The sequence below is a fragment of the Prionailurus viverrinus genome, chromosome E1 (genome assembly GCF_022837055.1).
Source record: "Prionailurus viverrinus isolate Anna chromosome E1, UM_Priviv_1.0, whole genome shotgun sequence".
Taxonomy (NCBI): domain Eukaryota; kingdom Metazoa; phylum Chordata; class Mammalia; order Carnivora; family Felidae; genus Prionailurus; species Prionailurus viverrinus.
Genome location: NC_062574.1, coordinates 14,745,984 through 14,767,007, shown reverse-complemented (window position 1 = coordinate 14,767,007; position 21,024 = coordinate 14,745,984). Strand labels below are relative to the sequence as shown.

General features: G+C 54.9%; 1 protein-coding gene across 2 annotated transcripts in view; it reads right to left on the bottom strand.

The window, feature by feature from the left end:
* Positions 1-1,055: 1,055 nt before the first annotated feature.
* Positions 1,056-21,024, bottom strand: part of RTN4RL1 (reticulon 4 receptor like 1) — a 72,362-nt gene continuing 52,393 nt past the window's right edge. Inside the window, exons 1-2 of one of the 2 annotated variants that reach the window (XM_047833231.1) lie at positions 5,100-5,223; positions 1,056-4,123 (exon numbers count right to left, since the gene is read on the bottom strand). In XM_047833231.1, the coding sequence (XP_047689187.1) occupies positions 2,799-4,123; positions 5,100-5,214 (1,440 nt within the window). In that variant the 5' untranslated portion in view covers positions 5,215-5,223 and the 3' untranslated portion in view covers positions 1,056-2,798. Of the gene's footprint in view, positions 4,124-5,099; positions 5,224-21,024 lie in introns of those variants that run through there. The other variant, XM_047833232.1, reaches the window with a different exon arrangement.

The window sequence follows — 21,024 nt, the reverse complement described above, 5'->3', positions numbered from 1 at the left end:
GTGACACGTGATGTCATCCACGATAGAGCTGCTTTTATTCCTTCTACCTCTTAGAGGAGAGAGCTGCTAAAAATATACCTGGCGTCCTGGGCCCCTCTGCCTTGCCTCTAACAACAATCGGCAACCAGAGACCGTGCTGCACTTGACAGAAGTGGATCATTTAAAAAACATTAGTATTTCTCGTACTGACATTTCACTTTCATATTACAGGACTAAGTCTTTAAAAAAAAAAAATTAATAAAGTGCTCGGACTCGATTTTCCCACTGAGGGCCTTGCTGTCTAAAGTTGGAAATGAAGTCAACAAAATAACAACATCCTCGGGTTCCAAGGGACAGCTGGACCCTGACACCCGCCTGGGTAAGAGCAGGCAGGCCACCGGAGAGCGGACGATTTGTTCTGCCGTCACCGAACTCCCTTTAGTGCATGTTTCCAGCTTTGGACCGAGGAAGATTTGTTCAGCCAGGCCTGAAAACACAGCCCTCCCCTCTTTATCTGGAGAACTGCCTCCTTTCTCTGAAGCAAGAGAGGCAGAGACAGCCTCCAGACCCCGTCTGCTGCCGTCTGGGTTGGTCCCTAGCCTCCTGGAAACCCCAGTGAGCCCTGGGAACTGGCAGCTCCCTTTCAGGCACTCCTGAGCCCCCGAACAGTCAACAGCTCAGGTGCCGCAGGTGAGGCTCTTGGGCACAGGCCAGGAAGGATCCAGGACCGGCCTGCTCCAGGGAGAGCCACGGATATTGGGCTGACCCAGCGCAGCCAGAGTATAGGAAGTGAGTCACGTCTGTGAGGGCGAGGGAAGGACCATGGAACAGAGAACAAGCGTGTGTGTGTGTGTGTGTGTGCGTGCTTGCACGCGCGTGCACGTGTGCATCCCAGTGAGTCAGTGTGCCTCTGCCCCACACAGCTCCTCCCACCAACAAACGTGCTGTGCCCGGCCAGCCTCGCCCACCCCACCAAAATCTGGGATCTGCCACCATTTCAGGAATGCAGGGTTAGGAAATGAGAAACAGGGTTCTTGTCCAAGAGAAATTTTATTATTATTATTTTTCTCTCTTAATTGGATTCAGTGTTTTCTTGTTCCTCACACACATCCTCTCTGGTGGGGAGTTCAGGTTTGTGGAAAGCTCAAAGGAGATTGTGTCTCCAGGGGCCCTGGCCGGCAGCATGGCCAGACTTGACCAGAGCCGCTGTCCCCTATTTGGGCTTGCCTGCTCCACTGCCTGCACGTCCCCATTCCTGACCCCTGAGTCTGGCCCCCCCCCCAACCTCTGCCCGTCTCTGGGCATCTTCAGAAGGGCCAGGAGTGATGGGGCCTCCGTTAATGCAGAAGTGCCTGAGATGGTTCTTGAAATGCCCTCTTGTCCCCCTTCTGCTAAGGCCACCTGATGCTTTCCCTCCTGCCACCTATACAGGACCCTTGCTGGGATGGCCATCAAAGAGCCTCAAGGAAAAATTCAGCAGCTGAGCCATGTTGGAGGCCTGGGCTCATGCCCAGAGTCTCCCTGGCCTGTCCAGACCGTTGCTGGCAAAACGCTAGGCTGACGACACTGTCCAGCCTGTTGGGCTAACACTGTGGATGCTTCCTGCCCGTCAGCAAAAGAGACCCAAAGTCCCTTCCTTCCCCTTCTCCGTCAAGCCCGGCCCCCGGGCCTGGCTCCCTGATGTCCAATGAGCTGCTTCTCACTTCTCGCCCTGACGACAACAGCTAGCTAGTACGGTGGGGGTTATGGGATGCTCTGGGGCAGCAGCCGGACTTGTGTTGCATATAAAAACAAGGTGATGCTCTGAACATCTAAGAAGATTGGTCCCCTGAAGTGATTCTTGCTGCCTCCCCTTCTCCCTGACCCCTCCCACTGACCCTTTGCCCTAGGCCCTGGCAAGCCCAGGTTACACGGTGACTGTTGTTGCCAGGTTGGGATTCTAGACAAAAAATCCTGTGACTCTTTTCTTGCTAGAAATCACCAATACAATCCTTAATTCAACAGATAATAATTTTCTGTATAGTTTATAAACATGAGAAGACATATAGTCTGGTAGGGGAGTGGGGAGGGGTGGGGGGGGCCTGTGCATTTGTGTGTATATATATGTAGAGAGTGTGTATATATATAAGTGGACGTAGTTATAAAACTGCACCTCCTGTGAGAGCCTCACTGCACTTGACGCAGTTCTAAATTTCAGCCTCTGATGATCTTTCCTTTGGTAATTGGTTCTTGGAGCCCAGCAGCTAGGCCTGGGTCTGCCAGGGTAGCCTGAGACGTCAGGAATGAGGCCTTACCCCCGAGGGAGGGACTGAGGGTTGGATTTAGGGCAGGCTGACTACGTGGCCTCAGGCAAGAGCCAAAATGCCACCTGCTCCTGTGCTCCCAGGTGGCTGGTGGACCCACCCTCTTGGGTGAGCCTCGTCTGTTCTCCTGAGTCCTGCTTCCTCCAGGAGTGGCGGGGGGCCCTTCAGACCTCTCCAACGACCGGGATTCCACAGAGCCCAGCTCCTGTGGGGCACCGTCCCATGGTTGCTAATGAAGGATTCACTTTGCGTGCTTTAACCGCCTTGCTGGATGGGTGCTGTCCATGGGTGCTCGGCAGGGCCTGGCCGGGACAGCAGGGTGTGATGCGCTAATCCCTTCCCACTTGGGGCTGTACACTGTGGGTTTATAATCCACCGGGCAGGGCCCAGACAGCAGCCAAAGGCTTTACCAGCCTTTGCCTGAAACCCAGCAGATCCTCCGCTTGTTAAAAAAAAGAAAAGAAATTCTGTTCCTTGGTGGACATTGGCAGTGCTGGGTGCTGGGGCCGCAGGTCCTCAGCGGAGAGTGACCACCAGCCCCAGTATCCAGGCCAGGAGCGAGGCTCCCAGGGCACAGCCCGAGGAGGCCTGCTGCACCCCGCTGGGGGCACGGATGGGGGTCCTGCGGGCACACTTGCCCTTCCGCTTGGGCCGCGCCGTGGGCATGATGTCAAAGCTGAACTTGTGCTGGTAGTCGGGGGCGTAGTCCTGCAGCTCGGGGGTCTGCTTCCCAGCGCCTGCCTTGGACACCTGGTTGCGATTCCTGTGGCTGGTGCAGTTCTTGCCGGGCTTCCTGTAGCCCGGCCGGGAGCCCGGCAGATGGCCGTGCGGGTGGCCCTTGTCCCTGGCGGGGCCGTGGGGCGGGTAGTGTTCCTTGCGGGCGGCCCTGTCGGTGGTGGTGAGCGTGTGTGACTTGATCTGGTGCGGGGACGCCGGCCCCGTGCAGTTCCGGAAGTCCTCGGCCCTCAGCAGCTTCAGGTCCTGGCCTTGCCGTGACTCGGGGGACACACAGGGGACAGCAGAGCTGGAGCCGCGGAACCTCCGCAGCCATTCCCACAGGGAGTGCGCCCGGCAGCCGCAGTCCCAAGCATTCCCGTTGAGGCGGAGGAACTCCAGGGCGGCCAGGGGCGCCAAGCAGTCGCCCTGCAGCTCGGAGAGACTGTTGTTGAAGAGAAAGAGGGTGGTCAGCCTGCGGAGGTCGTGGAAAGCCTTGTGGTGGACCCACCGCAGCTGGTTCTCGTGCAGCAGGAGCCGGTCCAGGTTCACCAGCCCCCGGAAGGTGTCCTGGCCCAGGCTCCACAGCTTGTTGCCATGGAGAAACAGGTGGCTGAGGTTGACCAGGTCCACAAAGATGTCGTCCTGGAGGTACTCGATGTGATTGTCCTGCAGGTAGAGGTACTGCAGGCTGTGCAGGCCACTGAATATGCCTGCCGGCAGGGCACTGAGCCCGCACTTATAGAGGTAGAGGGCGTGGAGCTTCACCAGGCCCTGGAAGGTCTCCGGGGCCAGCGTCCGCAGCTGCCGGTTGTCACCAAGGTCCAGCTCCTCCAGGTGCACGAAGCCCTCGAAGGTGTTGGGGTCAATGTAGGTGATGTTGTTGGAGTAGATCCACAGGGTGACCATAGCGGGGCTGAAGTGGCCCTGCTGGAGGAGGGTGATGCGATTGTTCTGCAGGAAGATGCGTTCGCTATCCTCCGGGATGCCCTCAGGGATGGCGGCAAAGTTGTGCGCCTGGCAGCTGACAGTCATGGGTGCCGGGTAGCACACGCAGTCCCGCGGGCAGCCGCCGCCCAGGGGCAGCTCCCCGGCTAGCAGCAGCAGCAACAGTTCCACACAGCACCCTGGCGGGGAGACAGAGCACAGCCAGGTCAGGGTCGGCCGGGGGACGCGGGGGACAGACGGGGTGCGGGGCTGGTGGGTGTGCCACCCTCCCAGGCCAGGCTCTGTCCTGGCCTGCGCCGAACTCGGCAGTCTGGGACGGCAGTCCCCTGGGGGAGGCTCCAGATGGGAGGAAGGCAGGGCTCAAGCCCAAGCCAGGCCCGCACCTGACGTGAGATAACACTGGGGCCCTGCACCTGTACTGGGGGTTCTATTCCCCAGCCTGGGCTGCCCGCCATCCTTAGTCCTGCCCCCTCAGGCTCTGTCGACCCTGCGGGGGGTGGGGGGTGGGGGTCACAACCCCAGGCCACAGAAGCCAGCCTCTGGTTCCTGTTCCAGCTCTGTCACTCACTCGCTGTTATCCACATGAACAGATAGTGGGGCAGACTCCGGGTCTAGCAAAGTAAACATACGGAGGCCTGAGGAGTCTCTGTATTTATTCTCAATAACAAGGCAAGCATGCATGCACGATACCAAAGTTCATCTCAAAAGAGGTCTCATCTACCATGCCTCCCGCATCCTCAAATACGTGACAACTCTCTGGGCCTCAGTTTCTAAATAATACTAGTTGTCCCCTTCAGCGCCGTGAGGATGTACTAAGAGGACCCGTGTGTGTGGACTGGGGGAGGCATCAGGGTGGCCAGACTCTGCATCCCCCCCACCCCCCCCCCACCAGGAGCTAGCTGCTGCCCCCCATCAGGTCCACCTTCTGGCCTCTCCCCTCTCCCCACCTAAACTCCCAGGCTGTGGCTGCAAACCAGGCCTCGCCTCTCGACTGTCCCGAGCATTTCCTCTGTAACTTCCCTCTAATTGGGCATTAATTAGGCATTCGTTAATGGATCCTTAAAATAATTTATTTTCGGATGTGTCCAGGCTGTGGTCGGATAATAGCCCCGTGCTCATTATCGGAGCAGCCTCATTATGGACGATCATCATTACCTGCCTTTTTCCAGGGTCGCAGCTGCCCCAGGCTGCCCGGCAGGCGCGCCGGCGTGGGAAAGACAGGCTCCAGGCTGGTAGAGCCCCACCCCGCAGGGCCCGGCAGCCACCTCATCCCTGCCTGGTTGGCCTCTTGCCCGTCCCTTCCAGCTTGGCCAGCCAGGCCTCTGGGGAGAGGTCAGGGCTGCCGGCAGCTCAGCCGAGTCTCGCTGCCATCAGCGATGCCCAGAGCATGTAGAAAGAACCTACCCTCCCGGCCGATCTCAGACCCGCCCCACTCCCACCCTCACAGGGGCCACTGGGCCAGGCTCTGAGGCCCTGCTGCTGCCCTAGTCTGATGGTCAGGCTCAGGCAGGCCTAGCCACCACCCCCTCGTTCCTGGCAGAAATGGCATCGTAAATAAGTGACAGTTCCCAGCTGTTGGGAGTTATGGGCTCCCAGAGAGTGGCAGCTGCTTCCCGTCCCCCTGCAATCACCCGGCTTCCACCAAACGTTTCCAACATAAAAATCATCGCATATAATTTTGTTTTTGCATAATTGGGTTCGGTTGCGATTTCAGAGCAATTATGACCTCGGTGGCAGTGGTGGCGGTGGCAGTGCAGCTGTGAGGAACCGTCCTGGGCTGGGCTCCTGCGCTCCATGTGGCTCCTGCAGTGTCTTCAGTCACCACGACCATTGCACAGCCTGCAGGCTAAGCCTGAGGCTGGTGCCTCCGCAGCCTCAGTTTCCCTCTCTGTAACGTGGGTAGGAGATGATCGCTATGCTAGCCTGCCCCACGTGGAGGCTCGGGTCTGACCTCCAGGCCCCCCCACTCCCCACCTTGGTCTGGCGGGGGGGTCCCAGCCCCGCAGGGGGAAGCAAGAGTGTGGACAGGGGGGGACAGGAGCCTGGACCCAAGCTTCAGCTGACTCTCGGGGAGCCTGCCCGATGCCTCGAGCCACTGAAAGCCAGGGCTGGGATGAAGGCCCAACTCACACTGCACCTTCCACAGAGACTGACACTCCCTTTCCCTACTCTCAGCTCGCACTCCTTACCCCTGGCCAGGCTGCTGTCTCCCAGGGACCCTGCCCCCGGGAAGCGGCCCCTGCCCTGCCGCTCGGTGGGGTGATCACAGTGCTTACTGTGCTGAAAGGGACCAGGCCACGGCCACGCACCTGTGGTTGTGGGACACACACTGCCACACCAGACCCTGGGGGCGGGGGTGGGACTGCAAAGAAAGAGGCTTTTCCTGAAGTCTGGCAGCAGAGGGACACTCACTGTGGGGGCAGGGGTAAGCTGTGGCAGGCTCAGCACTAATACCACTCGACATTTGTGCAGCTTATGAAGTTTACAAAGTGCTTCTGCTCGCGATGCTCTGATCCTCAGAATTACTGTGTGGTCGTAGGGGGTTCTCCTGCCCCCTGACCTGATGGGGGCAGATGACCCTTCTCCCTGCTGTTGTGGCTATGTCTCTGTGAGGCCCCTGGGCTGGGGTTCTCTCAAATGTCCCCAGAAAAGCTGGGGGACCCCATGGAGAGCCACACCCTTTCCTTAGGTGCCCCAGGGAATGTTGGGGTACAGGGAAACCAGGCGGAGATCTCCATTTCGGGGAAAAGCCAAATGCCCAAAAATCCAGGCCGGGGCAGAGCGGCCAGCTTGTGAACACACTTTGGCAGGTGTGTTGGGTAAATGCAGGACCCAGGGCAGGAGCCACCCGTTCCCTTCCTCCCAGAGGGTCCCAGAAGGAGGCAGGGGCCCCGGCCAACGCTTGGAGCTGCTCTCCGTCCTTCAGTACTGCCCAGATGCCAGGGACCCAGGTCTGGGAAGCTGCCCTTGCACTACCCCTGCCCCCTTCCACTGGGTGCTGGGGTGGGTCTCAGCTGAGTCTGCTTCTCCACCCCGGAAGCTGGTCACATCTCCAAGGCCCCAGACTAGCCCTCCCAGACAAGCTCACCCACCTTTGGCACCCCTGCCTGAGCCGGCGGGAGCCCCGGGTCTGGATCATCACCCTGCTGGGTTTCTTTCCAGGCAGGAGCTACAGCTTCTCCTGTGCCCCCTCCGTGTGCTGGTGGGAGCCCCAACCCACTGATTGCCTGATTAATGTACTAACACCGAGGCCGGTGCCTTTGCCGTGCATTTTAAGACTGCAAATTAGCAGCCATGTAAGTCTCTGAGGAGGAGCCTTGCGCCCCCTCCCATCTGCTTCCTCAGCCCCCTCCTGGGTGCGGCAGGGGTTGCTCTGCCTGAGGGGGCTGAAGAAAGCCAGGCTGGGCTCCCCCTTCCTCAGGCTCTCCTCCTTCAGCAATCCTCCAGGGGCATGCACCCGGACTCCCAAGCTCCTGCCCCCCCCCCCCCCCCCACATCTGAGCTCACCTGAGGCTCCTCTGCCTCATTCATTCCTTCCTCCATTCAATATTTGCCTCAAGTCCTGGAATGTCCAATGTGATAGAGCAAGGAGGAGCCCAGGGATGAGCCGGGGTGAGTCCTCCTGGGTTCATTAGCAGATAGGAGGTCTCACAATACCAGGCAGTCTGACCAGGTGCCGGGCCCCAGAGCAGGTGCTGAGGGGTGTGTGTGTGTGTGTGTCTGTAAGAAGCTCAGGGAACATCCTTGCTGCCCCTACACCACCTCCTCCACTAAGCCCTCTGCTCCCCTGCCAGTATAGAGGATACACAGTAGAGATTCTATTGTTTGCAAGTTCTCCTTCCTCCAAACCCCAAAACCCTTCACCCGCTGGGCAGCGGGCGAGTGGCCTGAGCATGGTCAGCACCTCACCCAGTCTATTCGGCAGGCCCAGATGTGGTTATGCATGTCCCTGTGGGGCTGGACCTAGCAGGGTGGGTGGGAAGGGCATAACAGGAAGAAGGCACAGTGTGTACAAAGGCACTGAGGTTTGCAAACAGGCAGTGTGCCCACATCTTACCCCAGTCCCCCTCAATCAGCCCCCAAGTAGCCAGAGGTCCCAAAGAAGCTGTAACACCAGCCCTGCTAGGCTGGGGAAACCCAGGCCTGGGGAGGCCAGAGAGGTCCCCATTGGAACCAGCACTGACAGGACCCCTGCTCCCGTCCCAGGCCAGATGTCTAGAAATGTCTAGGATGGCAGGGGTCCTCAGCTTCCCCCCAGGAAGGGAGCTAACCAATGAGGACCCACTCCTAAACATGCACCAGGTTCTTCACATGGAAGCCCCATACTACCACACCACTGCAGAGGAAATGAGGCACCCGCAGAGAAGTGGCCACACAGCTGGTGAAGAGGGTGGGAGAGCAGGCCTCACGCCCCTGACCTCAAATCCAGGAGCTCCAAGTTGCATGGGGCAGGCAGGGCAGCCTCATCTGACCTGAGTCAGACCTCATCAGACCTCCCCCTGACCTTAGTCTGCAACCTGCTGGCACCAAAGCGGCCACCTCTGTCGACACCCCCGCAGGGACAGCCCCATGGACTGGAATCCCCCCAAGGCCCCCAGGCAGGTCCCTAGGGGCTCTCTGAGCCTCAGAGACTTGTCAGCCATGTGGCCCATCCTTCCGGCTCCGCAGCCTGCCCTCCCTCTGCACAGGCATCCCCTCCCTCCTGCCCGGGCCTTGCCAGCTGCTCCTCTCTAAGCCAATCGATGCTAACCAAATGGCTCTGCCGGTCAGATAACAGCCTCGGGCCAGGCTGGCTGTGCTCACAGAGCGACTGGCGCCCCAGGCCACTTGGCACTGTCCCTGCATGCCGCACCCAAGTGCAGGCCACTTCCTATAGCGCCCCCGCCCGGCCCAGCCCCGGAGACGAGGCAGCCAGCCTGGGCAGAGCAGGGCTTCCCCCACCCGGCTGCAGATGCCTGTAATCCACCTGCCTCCCCATCTCTCCGTCCATCCCACGCAATCTGTCCAAAGGTGAGCCGCTGTTCCCCAGCCCCCCAGGCCTCCTCCACGCGCATCTTCTCCATCTCAGGTGAAGGCGGCTCCTTCATTCTGGCAGCTGGGGTGAGAACCTCAGAGTCACGCCGACTCCTCTCTCTCACCTCATACCCAGTCTGCCGGGAGCCCTGTGGGCTCAGCTTCAGGACATACCCAGAACCCACCCTCATCTCCCGGCCACCACCCCAGCCTGGGCCGCCATCATCTCTTGCCTGGCCCATCGCCATAGTCTCCTGCGTGGTCCCCGGGCTCCCACCCTTGCCCCTACATCTCCACTGACACAGCAGTGGAAGTCTGAGTCAGAGCACGTGGCGCCTCTGATCAAACCCCTTTGGCCCCATCGTGCTCAGTAAGACCTTCTAGTTCTCACTGGGGCCCTGGCCGCAGCCTCTCCTCCCTCCCCCAGCCTTTTCTTCTCCCTCTTTTCACGTGCTGGGTGCATCCTGCCTCCAGCCTTTTGCTGCTCTCTCCTTCTGGAGCACTGCCCATGCTCCAGGATACCCGTGGGGCCCCTGCCCTCACCCCAACATTGGGGTCTCTCACAGAGTCACTTTCTCGGTCAGGCCTTCCTTAGCAGCCTGTCTTATTTATTTTTTACATTTTTTTAGAGAGAGACACCACAAGCTGGGGAGAGGGGGAGAAGGGTAGAGGGAGAGAGAGAAAGAGAAGAAGAGAGAGAATCCCAAGCAGGTTCCATGCTCAGCCTGGAGCCTGATATGGGGCTTGATCCCACGACCCTGGGATCACCACCCAAGGTGAAATCAAGCCAATTGCTCAACTGACTGAGCCACCCAGGCACATCCCCAGCAGCCTATTTTAAATGGTCTCCTTCAGTTTAATTTTCCTCCTTAACATTTATGCTCTTCTTTTTTTTTTTTAATTTTTTTTTTTTAACGTTTATTTATTTTTGAGACAGAGAGAGACAGAGCATGAGCAGGGGAGGGTCAGAGAGAGAGGGAGACACAGAATCTGAAACGGGCTCCAGGCTCTGAGCTGTCAGCACAGAGCCCGACGCAGGGCTCGAACTCACGGACCGTGAGATCATGACCTGAGCCGAAGTCGGACGCTCAACCGACTGAGCCACCAAGGCGCCCCTCATTTATGCTCTTCTAATAAAGTACATCATTTATTTATTTCTCTTGTTCCTTTTCTGTCCCCTCCCACTGACAGTGATTTTGTCTGGTATGTTCCCTACTGTGCCCTAGGGCCTAAAACGGTGCCTAGAACACAGTCATGTTTTTCTTTCTTTCTTTCTTTCTTTCTTCTTTCATGTATGTTTGTTTATTTATTAATTTACTTATTTATTTTTGAGAGAGACAGAGAGAGAGCAGGGGAGGGGCAGAGAGGGAGAGGGGGAGACACAGAATCTGAAACAGGCTCCAGGCTCTGAGCTGTCAGCACAGAGCCCGACACAGGGCTTGAACCCACAGACCTTGAGATCATGACCCGAGCCAAAGTCTGATGCTTAGCCAACTGAACCACCCAGGAGCCTGCTATGTGTTTCTTTTAAGAAGAAAACCCTACGGGGCTCCTGGGTGACTCAGTCGGTTGGGCGTCAGAGTTCGCTCAGGTCAGGATCTCACCATCTGTGAGTTCAAGCCCCGTGTAGGACTCTGTGCTGACAGCTCAGAGCCTGGAGGCTCCTTTGGATTCTGTATCTCCCTCTCTCTCTGCCCGTCCCTCTCTCTCTCTCTCAAAAATCAGTAAACATTAAAAAAAAGAAGAAGAAGAAGAAGAAGAAGAAAACCCTAGGCCAAGGGCCTGGCTCATAGTAGGTGCTCAATAAACATAGTGGTTCTCATTAGTACTGAGGTCTCTAATAAGAGTAGATTGGGCCTTGGCTTTCTCTGGAGGGCCCCCTGGGCCATCACAAGGGGACAGATTGTGGGGAGCACTCTACAGGGGCACATACACATCAGGCCTGTCCAACATGTGGGGCAGGTGATCAATGCGGCTTTGCCCAGGACTCCGGATTTTCAGTGCTAAAACCGTAAAGTCCCAAACAAACCAGCACAAGTCAGTCACCCTACCTAGGGCCAAATTGCACCACCACCCCCCCACAAAAAAAAAAAAATCTCTGGGCACAGGCAGGGGAGGGGACAAGCAGGCAGGCATGAAGCAGGAATGTCCTCTAGGCACCCACACCCACACCTCAGGTCTAGTGCCTGCAGCCCCGGAGGCAGGCCTGGGCCTAGACAGAGCATGCGTACATGTGTGCACATGGGTCTGGGCATGCCTATGCACATGTGTGCTTCTGTGCGTTTACCTGTGTGTGTACACGGCCAGGTGTGCACGTGTTCACAGCATCTGCGTAGGCGCATGTGTGTATGCAAGCACATGTTTGTCCCTGGACGCCACCAACGGGCTGGCAGCCTGGGCCCTTTCATCCTGCAGCATCCCTGAGCTCCGGCCCAGAGAGAGGGCCCGGGTCTGTGATATCCCCGTCTTATCTCGGCACTCACTCTTGCTTTGCCTTTAGCTCCCGCTCTCCTCCTGACGTGCTGCATGACATCCTTACTCCGGGATCACTCCTGGCTGGGAAGCGGGCGGCCCCTTACTGGAACAGTCCTTGGCTTCCATCTGCTGTGGCTAGCCCCCTGCACAGGCCTGGCCGGGACGCCACGCTAACTGGGCTGCCGCACTCTCAGGAGGCCTCACTGGAGCAACCAGGCTCCCCATCTTTGCCTTGCTGTGTTTGCCACCTTCTCGATGTGGGGTGCCTTCCTGGGGGGGGTACCCCGGTACTGCCTGGCCTTGGGAGCAGCCCCACCGAGACACATTTCAGCTGGGCCACCTCGGACAAGTCACAAGCTTCCAAAGCCTCAGTTTCTTAGTCTGGGAACTGGGAGACAGAGCACCTGCTTTATTGGGTGTTGGAAACACTCGGGTAGGCTGTGCCCCTGAACTGTAGCCCAGGGGGAGCTGTAGAGGAGGCATTCATGAGGGGGAGGACTGTATGCTCTCCCCAACCCCCAGCGGACTCTGGCCTTCACCACACCCACCCTGGTGCTCTCGGGCCCCAGAAGCCTGGCAGAGGGACCTGTGAGATGGGACACTGAGTCGAGGTTCAGACCCAGGTTCAAGTTCCCTGCCAGGCCTTGGCTGTCCCCAGGACACAGCGGGTGGGGATGGGATCTTGACCCCTCTACTTTGGCCTTTCTCCCAGTCCATCCCTCCCCAGCTGGAGCTGGCAGCTCTGTGCAGAATGTCCAGGGTATGTGGGTTCTGCCTTTACCTCGGGAAGTCCCTCTGGGGCTCATAAAATGTGTCCTCTGTTACTCAGATTTGCTCCTCAGTTTGGGAGCCCCAGAATCTGGGCAGTGGCAGCTCAAGGCTGAATGCCAAGGGCCTCTGAGAGCCAGCTTTTCCCAGGAGGTTTTGAGGAGGGTCTGCGTCCTGCCTCCTCCCTCCAAACCCTGGAGGCTACCGTCCTTCCCTCCCAAACCACAGCAAACTGTGGACCCACCTGCACCAGACAGGCTCACCGAAACTGGAGTGGTATCTTAGGTGTATTTGGTGGGGCAGGTGAACTTCTGTGGGGATGGGACTGTCCTCAGGGGCAAGTGTCTATTGCCTGCCTGGGGGACACTGAAGGGAGGTGAGGGAGAGAGAGTAGGGGTGGGGATCTACCAAATCCTGAAGGCCCTGGCACTGGGTGACACAAAACAGGAGATGGGACCCAGCCTTTGCAAAGCAGGCGCAGAAGTCTCTTCCAGGAGCCCTCATTCCTAGTTCCCGGAACAGCCACCCTTTCCTCGCTGCCAGTGAAAGAAAGGCATTCAGAACTCACATCCAGGCTGTGGATCACCCTGTTCTGGATCTGCCCCCTGACTCCTTCATTCATTTGACAACAGCTCTGTGCTTGGAGCTGCAATAGTAGGATCCAGCCCTTTCCCTCACGGAACCTACACGTTCTAGCTGGGAGATGATTAAGCAAAAGGAAACAGACAAGCCCAAACGGACACAGGGTAGTTGACACTGTGGACACAATGAGGGAGTTAAGACGGAGACAAATGGGAGGGCAGGAGACTGACATTCGCTTGTGTGGTCATGAAGAGCCTCCCTGAGCAGGGACACCTGAGCTGAAACCTAAAGGAAAGGAAGGAGCCAAAGAACAGAGGGAATAGCAGGTGCAAAGGCCCTGGGACAGGACCAAACTTGGTATAGATGAGAGAAGAAGGGAAGGGCAGGAGATGCCGTTAGAAAGGCAACAGGCAGGCTTTGGAGGGCCTTGAAAGCTTCAGTTGAAGAGTTTGGATCTAATTCTGGGTGTGGCAAGCAGCCACTGAAGAGCCTGAAGTGGGAGCAATATGATAGAACTTGGGCGGGGAGGGGGGGGAGGGCTGTTATTGGAGCATGGATTAGAGGGGAGCCAGAGGAGGGGCAGAGAAGCCTGCGGTTGTCATCCGTGAGAGATGTGGGGGGCCTGAAGGGGGCGAGGCCATGGAGTCAGAGAGCAGTGGACAGAAGGAGAAATGTCTAGGATGCAGAACTGGCCGGACACACGGGGGACCAGTGTGAGGGACAGTGAGTGGTTCCAGAGGATGAGGGTACAGTGAGACTGGAGGAGCCTGGGAAAGCAGGGGTAGGGGCCAACAGGAGCTCCATTGAGGATACACAAAGTCTGAGGAGACTTACAGAGATATTCAGCTGGTGGCAGCTGGCTGTCCAACTGGAGCCCAGAGGCGAGAAGTACACTTGGGACTCATGAGCCTAGAGATGGTATTCACATCTGTGGGAATGGATGAGGTCACCTGTGAGAGTCAAGAGAGGAGATACAGGATGGAGGCCTCCGGGAACACGGTTCTAGAATGTAAAGAAGGCATGGCCCGTGGCGTCAAAGGAAAGCCAGGGCATGCGGTGTGACCGAAGCCAAGAGTGTTTCAAGAAGAAAGGTGGCCTCTGCTGAGAGGAAGGCTGTGAGGGTTTATGTGAGGACAGAGAGGTGCGGTCCTCTGGCAACATGGAGGTGATTGGTAATGCCAGAAAGTTCCTTTCTGGGAGAAAGGTCGGGACAGAGTGCATACTAGAATGGGAGGAATCTATGGGGAGACTGCACTGTGTCAGTCAGGACAAGTTAGGACACAAGTGGCCCCTGGGGGGGGCGGTCTCAGTGGCTCACAACAGAGGCTGGTTTCTTGCTCAGGTGGGACAGCAGGGGCTCTGCTCAGGGATCTGGGCAGAGAACACATCGTCTGCCCAGAACCCTGACTGTCTCGTGGCAAAGGGGACAGAGGACATGGCCAACTACTGCCTTTTGTTTCAAGCAGGACATAGCACTCCTACTCACGTCAGTCACATGGCCCAGCCTGTCCTCAGATGGATAGGGAAGAATACTGGGGTGGGGTGGGGATGTCAGGGAGCACCCAGAGGCCACTCATTCAGAAACTTGGCTATGAAGGGGGCAGAGAAACAGGGCAGCACCTGGAGGGGCGTGGGGTCCTGGGAAGTTGTTGTTGTTTAAAGTTTATTGATTTGGCGGGGGAGGGGGGAGCATGAGTGGGGGGGGGACAGAAAGGGGGGGGCGGAGAGAGAATCAGAAGCAGGCTCTGTGCTGATAGCAGAGAACCCGACGTGGGGCTCAAACTCACAAATGGTGCGATCATGACTTGAGCCAAAGTCTGACGCCCAGCTGACTGAACCACCCAGGTGCCCCTAAAACTTATTGTTTATTTTGAATGAGGGGGAGGGAGGGGCAGAGAGAGAGAGAGAGGGAGAGAGAATCCCAAGCAGACTCAAAGCTGTCAGCGCAGAGCCTGACGCAGGGCTCGAACCGACAAACCGTAAGATCATGACCTGAGCCAAAGTCAGATGCTCAACAGACTGAGCCACCCAGGTGCCCCAGGTGTTTGTTTTTTGAAGACAGAAGAAACTAGAGCCTGTTTGCATGCTTGTAGGCATGATTCAGGAGGAGAGAGAGGAACAAAAACGGAAGCAATAGGAGTGAGGGGGCCAAAGCAACAGACCCAGAGCAGCGCTGAAGGACTACCTCTCAGGCCGCAACAGGAGGGAATCCCATATGTTCAAATGACAAGATGATGGAGTTAGCCTCCCAGGTTTCTTTTCTCCCTGAAGTAAAAGGGAGTCATTAGCTGAGAGCGAAGGTAGGGAGGAGGGTGGGAATTTGAAGAGAAAGAAGTCAGAAGGAGGCAGGATTCCATTTGGTGGGAAATCAAGCTCCCCCAATCACATGAGAGGTTTGTGGGGGACGAGGAGGTAGCTGTTTGCAAACACAGCTCTCCAGTGCCCGCTCCCCTGGCCTCAGCCCAAGTCCCCCTCACCTCCTGCTGGACTTGGGGGCGATTGGCTCCTCTGATGAAGTCTGCTCACGTCACTCCCTGGCTGACAGACCATGCATTAGTTCAGCAAACATTCACTCCACCCCTTCCTACGGGCCAGGCAGCATGCCAGGAGGGCACTGGGGACAAAAGACCCAGTTCCTGGTTCCCAGGAGCTGGCAGTCTTCACCCAGGTGCCTTCAGGATAGTATGTTGTGGACATCTGTCACTCCTCTTGGCCACCCAACTGCTTAAGCCTCTTCCTGAATTTGGGAGATCTCCCAATTTATATAGATGAGTCCTTCCCTCCCTCTGGAAGCTGGAAAGGTCAAGTCCTCGCTTTCCCATCCTTCCTGGAAGATTGGGCAAGGCCAGTAACCCAGACTTTGAAGTGGGAGTTAGCGATGCAAAGAAGCATGGACCTACAAGGACAGAGGCAGTGGCAATGACAGAGCCAGTGGGGCAGCGGCTATGATAGGAATATTGGAAATACAAGCTGGAGGTGTCTGTCTTTGTTTGGGGCATTGCTCCTGTCTGTGGAGTCCCCAACCCTCTGGGAGAGTCTGTGAGTTACTTTTAAATAGATGGGCTTTTTATTTAAATGAGTCAAGGCTGGATGTCTGTTGCTTGCAAATAAGAATCCTCACTGATATGAGGTCCCTCCAGCTGAGCATGGCTTACAAGTCCATCCATGGTCTGGCTCTGCTCCTCTCATTCCCGCTCTGCCCCCTCATCTCAGCTCAGGGGCTTTCTGCTCCCCTCTCCCTGCCTTCTTGGGGAAGCAGCTCCCCAAGTTCCCTTGGGAGACCATCCCTTCCCCACTGCAAGTGATTCAGGATTCAGTCAAGTGGCCAGGCTCAAATTAGACTGTCTTCTAGGAATTTCAACCTGAACTTGAAGCCAAGTGACTCAGCTTGAGCTGTTTCACCCAGGTGGGTCCATCCGGAGGATACTGCCTAGTAGTTTTTCCACCAAGACTTCCAGAGCCACCGTGGTTCTTGCCCTTCCCAGACCTGGGTTGTTCAGCTTCTTCTTTGGGTCCCATTTTCCTTCTGCAGTGGTCCACCTAACATCCCTCTTCTTGGCTATCGGGATCCAGATTTCATTCAGCTACCAGGTAGCCATATACTCTAGAGGAGCTGGGTATGGAGGGAGGCAGTCTACTTTATTAGGCTACTCCATTGTCAGTGATTGGTTGAGATAGGAGCATGTGACTCCATTCTGACCAATGAGACACAAAGAAAGTCAACTGAAGGATTTGGGGAGGAGGGGTGTGTACGTGTCTTTTTCCTCTTGAAAAGGGACACAAGGAAGGGGTGTTCTCTTTCCTGCCTCTGAGTGTGAGTGGGTGAAATGCCAGGTGCTGACACACTATCTTTTGGCCATGAGGGGACTACCTAAAGACCAAACCAGTTTACCAAAGACTACGGAGCAAAAAGATGGAGAGAACCTGAATCGTAATGACTTTCTTAAGTCAATGAGTCAACCAATACTGGGATTTCCAACCATTTTCTTTAATTAAAAATTTTTTTGTTTAAGTCTATTTATTTATTTTGAGAGAGAGGAAGAGCATGAGCTGGGCGAGGGGCAGAGAGAGAGGAGAGAGAACATCCCAAGCTTAGGCTCCGCGTTGTCAGTGCATAGCTGGACAGCTGCGGTGCTCGATCTCATGAAGTGTGAGATCTGACCTGAGCAGAAACCAAGAGTCAGATGCTCAACCCAGGAGCCCCTCCAAACTTCTGATAAGACATAATAAATCTTGTTTTAGTCATTTTTTAAATTTTAATGTTTATTTATTTTTGAGAGAGAGATAGAAAGGACAGAGAAAGAGGGAGACAGAGGATCCAAAGCAGGTTCTGCGCTGACAGCAGTGAGCCCGGTGTGGGGCTCTAACTCACGAACCATGAGCTGAAGTCAGAAGCTCAACCCACAGAGCTATCCAGGTGCCCCTTGTTTTAGCCGTTTTGAGGTGGGTTTTCAATTACAGCCCCAAAACACCTTCCAATGGGTTCCTCTTTTGCTTAGTCAGACTAGATTTCTCTTGCTTGCAACCAAAGAAGTCTAACTTGTGTACCTGTCACGCACATGACTTGGCTCACACGGGACCTCTTCCAGGAAGCCTCGTTAGACCCTCCACCCTCCTCAGTGCTGCCTCCTTTCAAGGCACTCACCAGTGTCTTAAAGTCACCTGCCTCCAGCACTGGAGGTGTGGCACTGCTGGGGTGCCCGACTGGTACATGGAACTCATCCATATGTGTCTGGAAAGTGAACGATTGCATGATTTAGCTGATGTAGTTCTAGCCAAAAGCCAAAGAAACCAGGTGCTTTCGTTAGCTGAAGCAGCTTTATTTTGGGTAGATGTAGATATACAATAAGTTTTAGCAGCCATAGGATCCCAGGCGCCTCATACCTAAGAGGATAAATGAGTTTACGGGGCATTTCAGGCCTTGCCTCACAGGCTTTTCCCTTTTGACCCCTCTGCAGAGTGCCTCCTGATCGGCCACTTAAGACACCCTGCAGGGAATGCTTCAAGTGTATTTGTGGTGTTCTGTGTCTTAATCTGAGCAGTAGACTCAGGGATGTTAGTTTTCTTATCCTCTATACCTTAAACATACTATATTTTGATGCATGCATTTAATATTTAATAAAAGAAATACATCATAGAGAAAAAAAAAAAGACACCTTGCAGAGTCTAGCTAAGACTAGGTGCCAGGCCTTGACTTGCCTCCTCCCTGCTGTCTTGAGTCCCGCACTTTCTCCAGGGGCCTACCTCCAGCTGGCCACTTACACATTTCAGCCTCTAACCCCAGGCCAGGGAGCTTTGACCCAGGTAGAGGAGGCACAGGCTTCCTGGTGTGGACCCCAGGAACTATTTTTCCCCATAAGTGGTTTTTTTTTTTTTTAACATTTATTCATTTTTGAGAGACAGAGCACAAGTGGGGGAGGGGCAGAGAGGGAGACATAGAATCTGAAGCAGGCTCCAGGCTCTGAGCTGTCAGCACAGAGCCCGATGCGGGGCTTGAACTCACAGACTGCGAGATCGTGACCTGAGCCGAAGTTGGATGCTTAACCGACTGAGGCACCCAGGCATCCTAAGTTTTTGGGTTTTCTTTTTTATGTTTTTTTTTTTTTTTTGAGATAGACAGAGTGTGAGTGGGGGAGGGACAGAGAGAAAGGGGGACAGAGGACCCGAAGCAGGCTCTGTGCTGATAGCAGCAAGACCGATGTGGGGCTTGAACTCACGAACCCTGAGATCACTGCCTGAGCCAAAGTTGGATGCTCAACCGACTGAGCCACCCAGGTGCCCCATAAGGTTCTTTTTTTTTTTTTAAGCCACTCTTCGTCATTTATTTTAATTTAAAAATAATACTTGCCAACTGTGGAAAATGTGGAAAGTGGGGAAGTAAAAAGGAAGAAAAATCATCACAACCCCATTAGCTTTGACAACCATCGAGAGTGCCTTGCTGTGCCTTCTTCCTGTACTTCCTTCATTTATGTAGGGATATATAAAATTTAAATAAAAATTTTATTTAAAGCAATAAAATTGGGATCATGCTATATATGAGCTCTGTTCTCTGCGTTTTCTGCTTAACTTAGATCATTCATCCATTCAGCAGCTCGCCAGGTGCCTTCCTCTGTGAGGCTCTACACTAAGGCAGCCACAGGGTGCTCAGCAGGCAGAGTGACCCCACCCTCCAGGAGAGTACAGTCTGAAACAGATACTCATCAAATGGCCACATCCACATATGATCACACTCCAAAAGGAGAAGTACAGAGAGAGAGGTCCGAGGAGCTATGAGGAATGTGGGGGCCCCCCTTGTCAGTGGGAGGGGGAAGGCTGGAAGACTCTCAAGATTGAGAAGGACTCCACTGGGGGGTGGGGAGCAGGATTCCAGGCAGAGGGAACAGCATGTGCTGAAGGCCCGAGGCCAGACAAAACACACAGTTTAAGTAACAGAAGAACGGTGTGGTAACAGGCATGATTTGTAGGGGCTGCGGAGTATCCTTCTGTATGGAAAGACCATAATTTATTTATCTGTGGAACATTTAGAGCGTTTCTCATTTTTCATGGTTATAAATTATCATGGCAAAATTGGTAACATTAGTTGCCTCCTGGGAGGGCTACCAGAAGCTCGGGGACTAGGGGCACCTGCAGGGCTCAGTTGCTTAGGCAGCCGACTCTTGATTTTGGCTCAGATTATGATCTCACGGTTCGTGGGTTCAAGTCCCACATTGGGCTCTGTGCTCACACACCCGAGCCTGCTTTGGATCCTCTGTCTCCCTCTCTCTGCCCCTCCCCAACTTGTGCGCATACACACACGTGCTCTCTCTCTCTCAAAAAAAAAAAAAAGTTAAAAAAAAAAAAAAGAAGAAGAAGCTCAAGGACTAGGGAGAGGGGAACTTCACTGTATACCTGTCAGGAACGTTTGGTTTATTGCCATGTGAATGTACTTATTGATTCTTTTAAGGGTCAGTTAAAGTAAATAATGTTGGAGTGAACATCTTTGTGTATAAAGCTTTGTCTGAATTTCTCAGCCTTTCCCTAAATCATATTCATTGAGCCAAAGTCTCTTAAGTCACCTTCCGGACAGTTTTGCTCACAGAGCCTTAAGTCCTATACCCAGAAGACCATCAGCCTTGGGGACTTTCAGGGACCCCACACTTCCCCATTTGCCTTCCCAACTAGACTGAGCTACTCAGAAGAGACAAGAGCTGTGTGGTTCATATGGAGAAGAGATCTCTGGGGTGGGGAAGCAAAGGTCAGGAATGTGTGTTGAATCCCTCCTGTGTTGGTCAGACCCACCCATAACTGGGGGCACAACATACATTCATTGAATGTTCCCCCAAGAACTTATTACAAAAGTATTAGTACCTGGGGCACCTGGGTGGCTCAGTTGGTTAAGCATCTGACTCTTGGTTTCGGCTCAGGTCACAATCTCGTGGTCTGTGAGTTTGAGACCCGCTTCAGGCTCTGAGCTGACAGTGAGGAGCCTGCTTGGGATTCTCCGTACTCCTCTCTCTTTCTGCCTCCCCCTCTCAAAAATAAACAAACTAAAAAAAAAAAAGTATTAATATCCCCATTTTAGGGGCGCCTGGGTGGCACAGTCGGTTAAGCGTCCGACTTCAGCCAGGTCACGATCTCGCGGTCCATGAGTTCGAGCCCCGCGTCAGACTCTGGGCTGATGGCTCGGAGCCTGGAGCCTGTTTCCGATTCTGTGTCTCCCTCTCTCTCTGCCCCTCGCCCGTTCATGCTCTGTCTCTCTCTGTCCCAAAAATAAATAAAAAACGTTGAAAAAAATTTTTTTTAAAAAATCCCCATTTTATAGTCAAGAAAAATAAGGCTCAATAAAATGTGGGCATTCGCCCAAGATGGTGGAGCCGGGATTCAAACCAAGATCTCTCTTTTGAGGCCACTGCTCTCTCCCAGGCCCTCCGCCACCCTCTTTCCCTCCAGCACCCAACAGGCAGCCCCCCTACCTCCCATGAACTGTGTGCTTGCTCCCTTGCCAATAACTTCATTCCTGCCCCCATCTTCATTATTTATTTCCTCTCCTGGTGCTTCACACTCATGAGGCTGGGAAAATGGACGAGGCAGATGGGGAAGGAAGTGGAAATTCTGTGTAATACCATCATCTGTATCACAAAACTTGTCTTAAGTGCCAGCCCCAGGGATTTGCTGGAGTTGGTGCGACAGAGGTGGGGCTGAAGGTCAGATTAAATTGGACTAGTAACCCCAGGGGGATACTTGAAAGAGGTTGCTAAAGAAA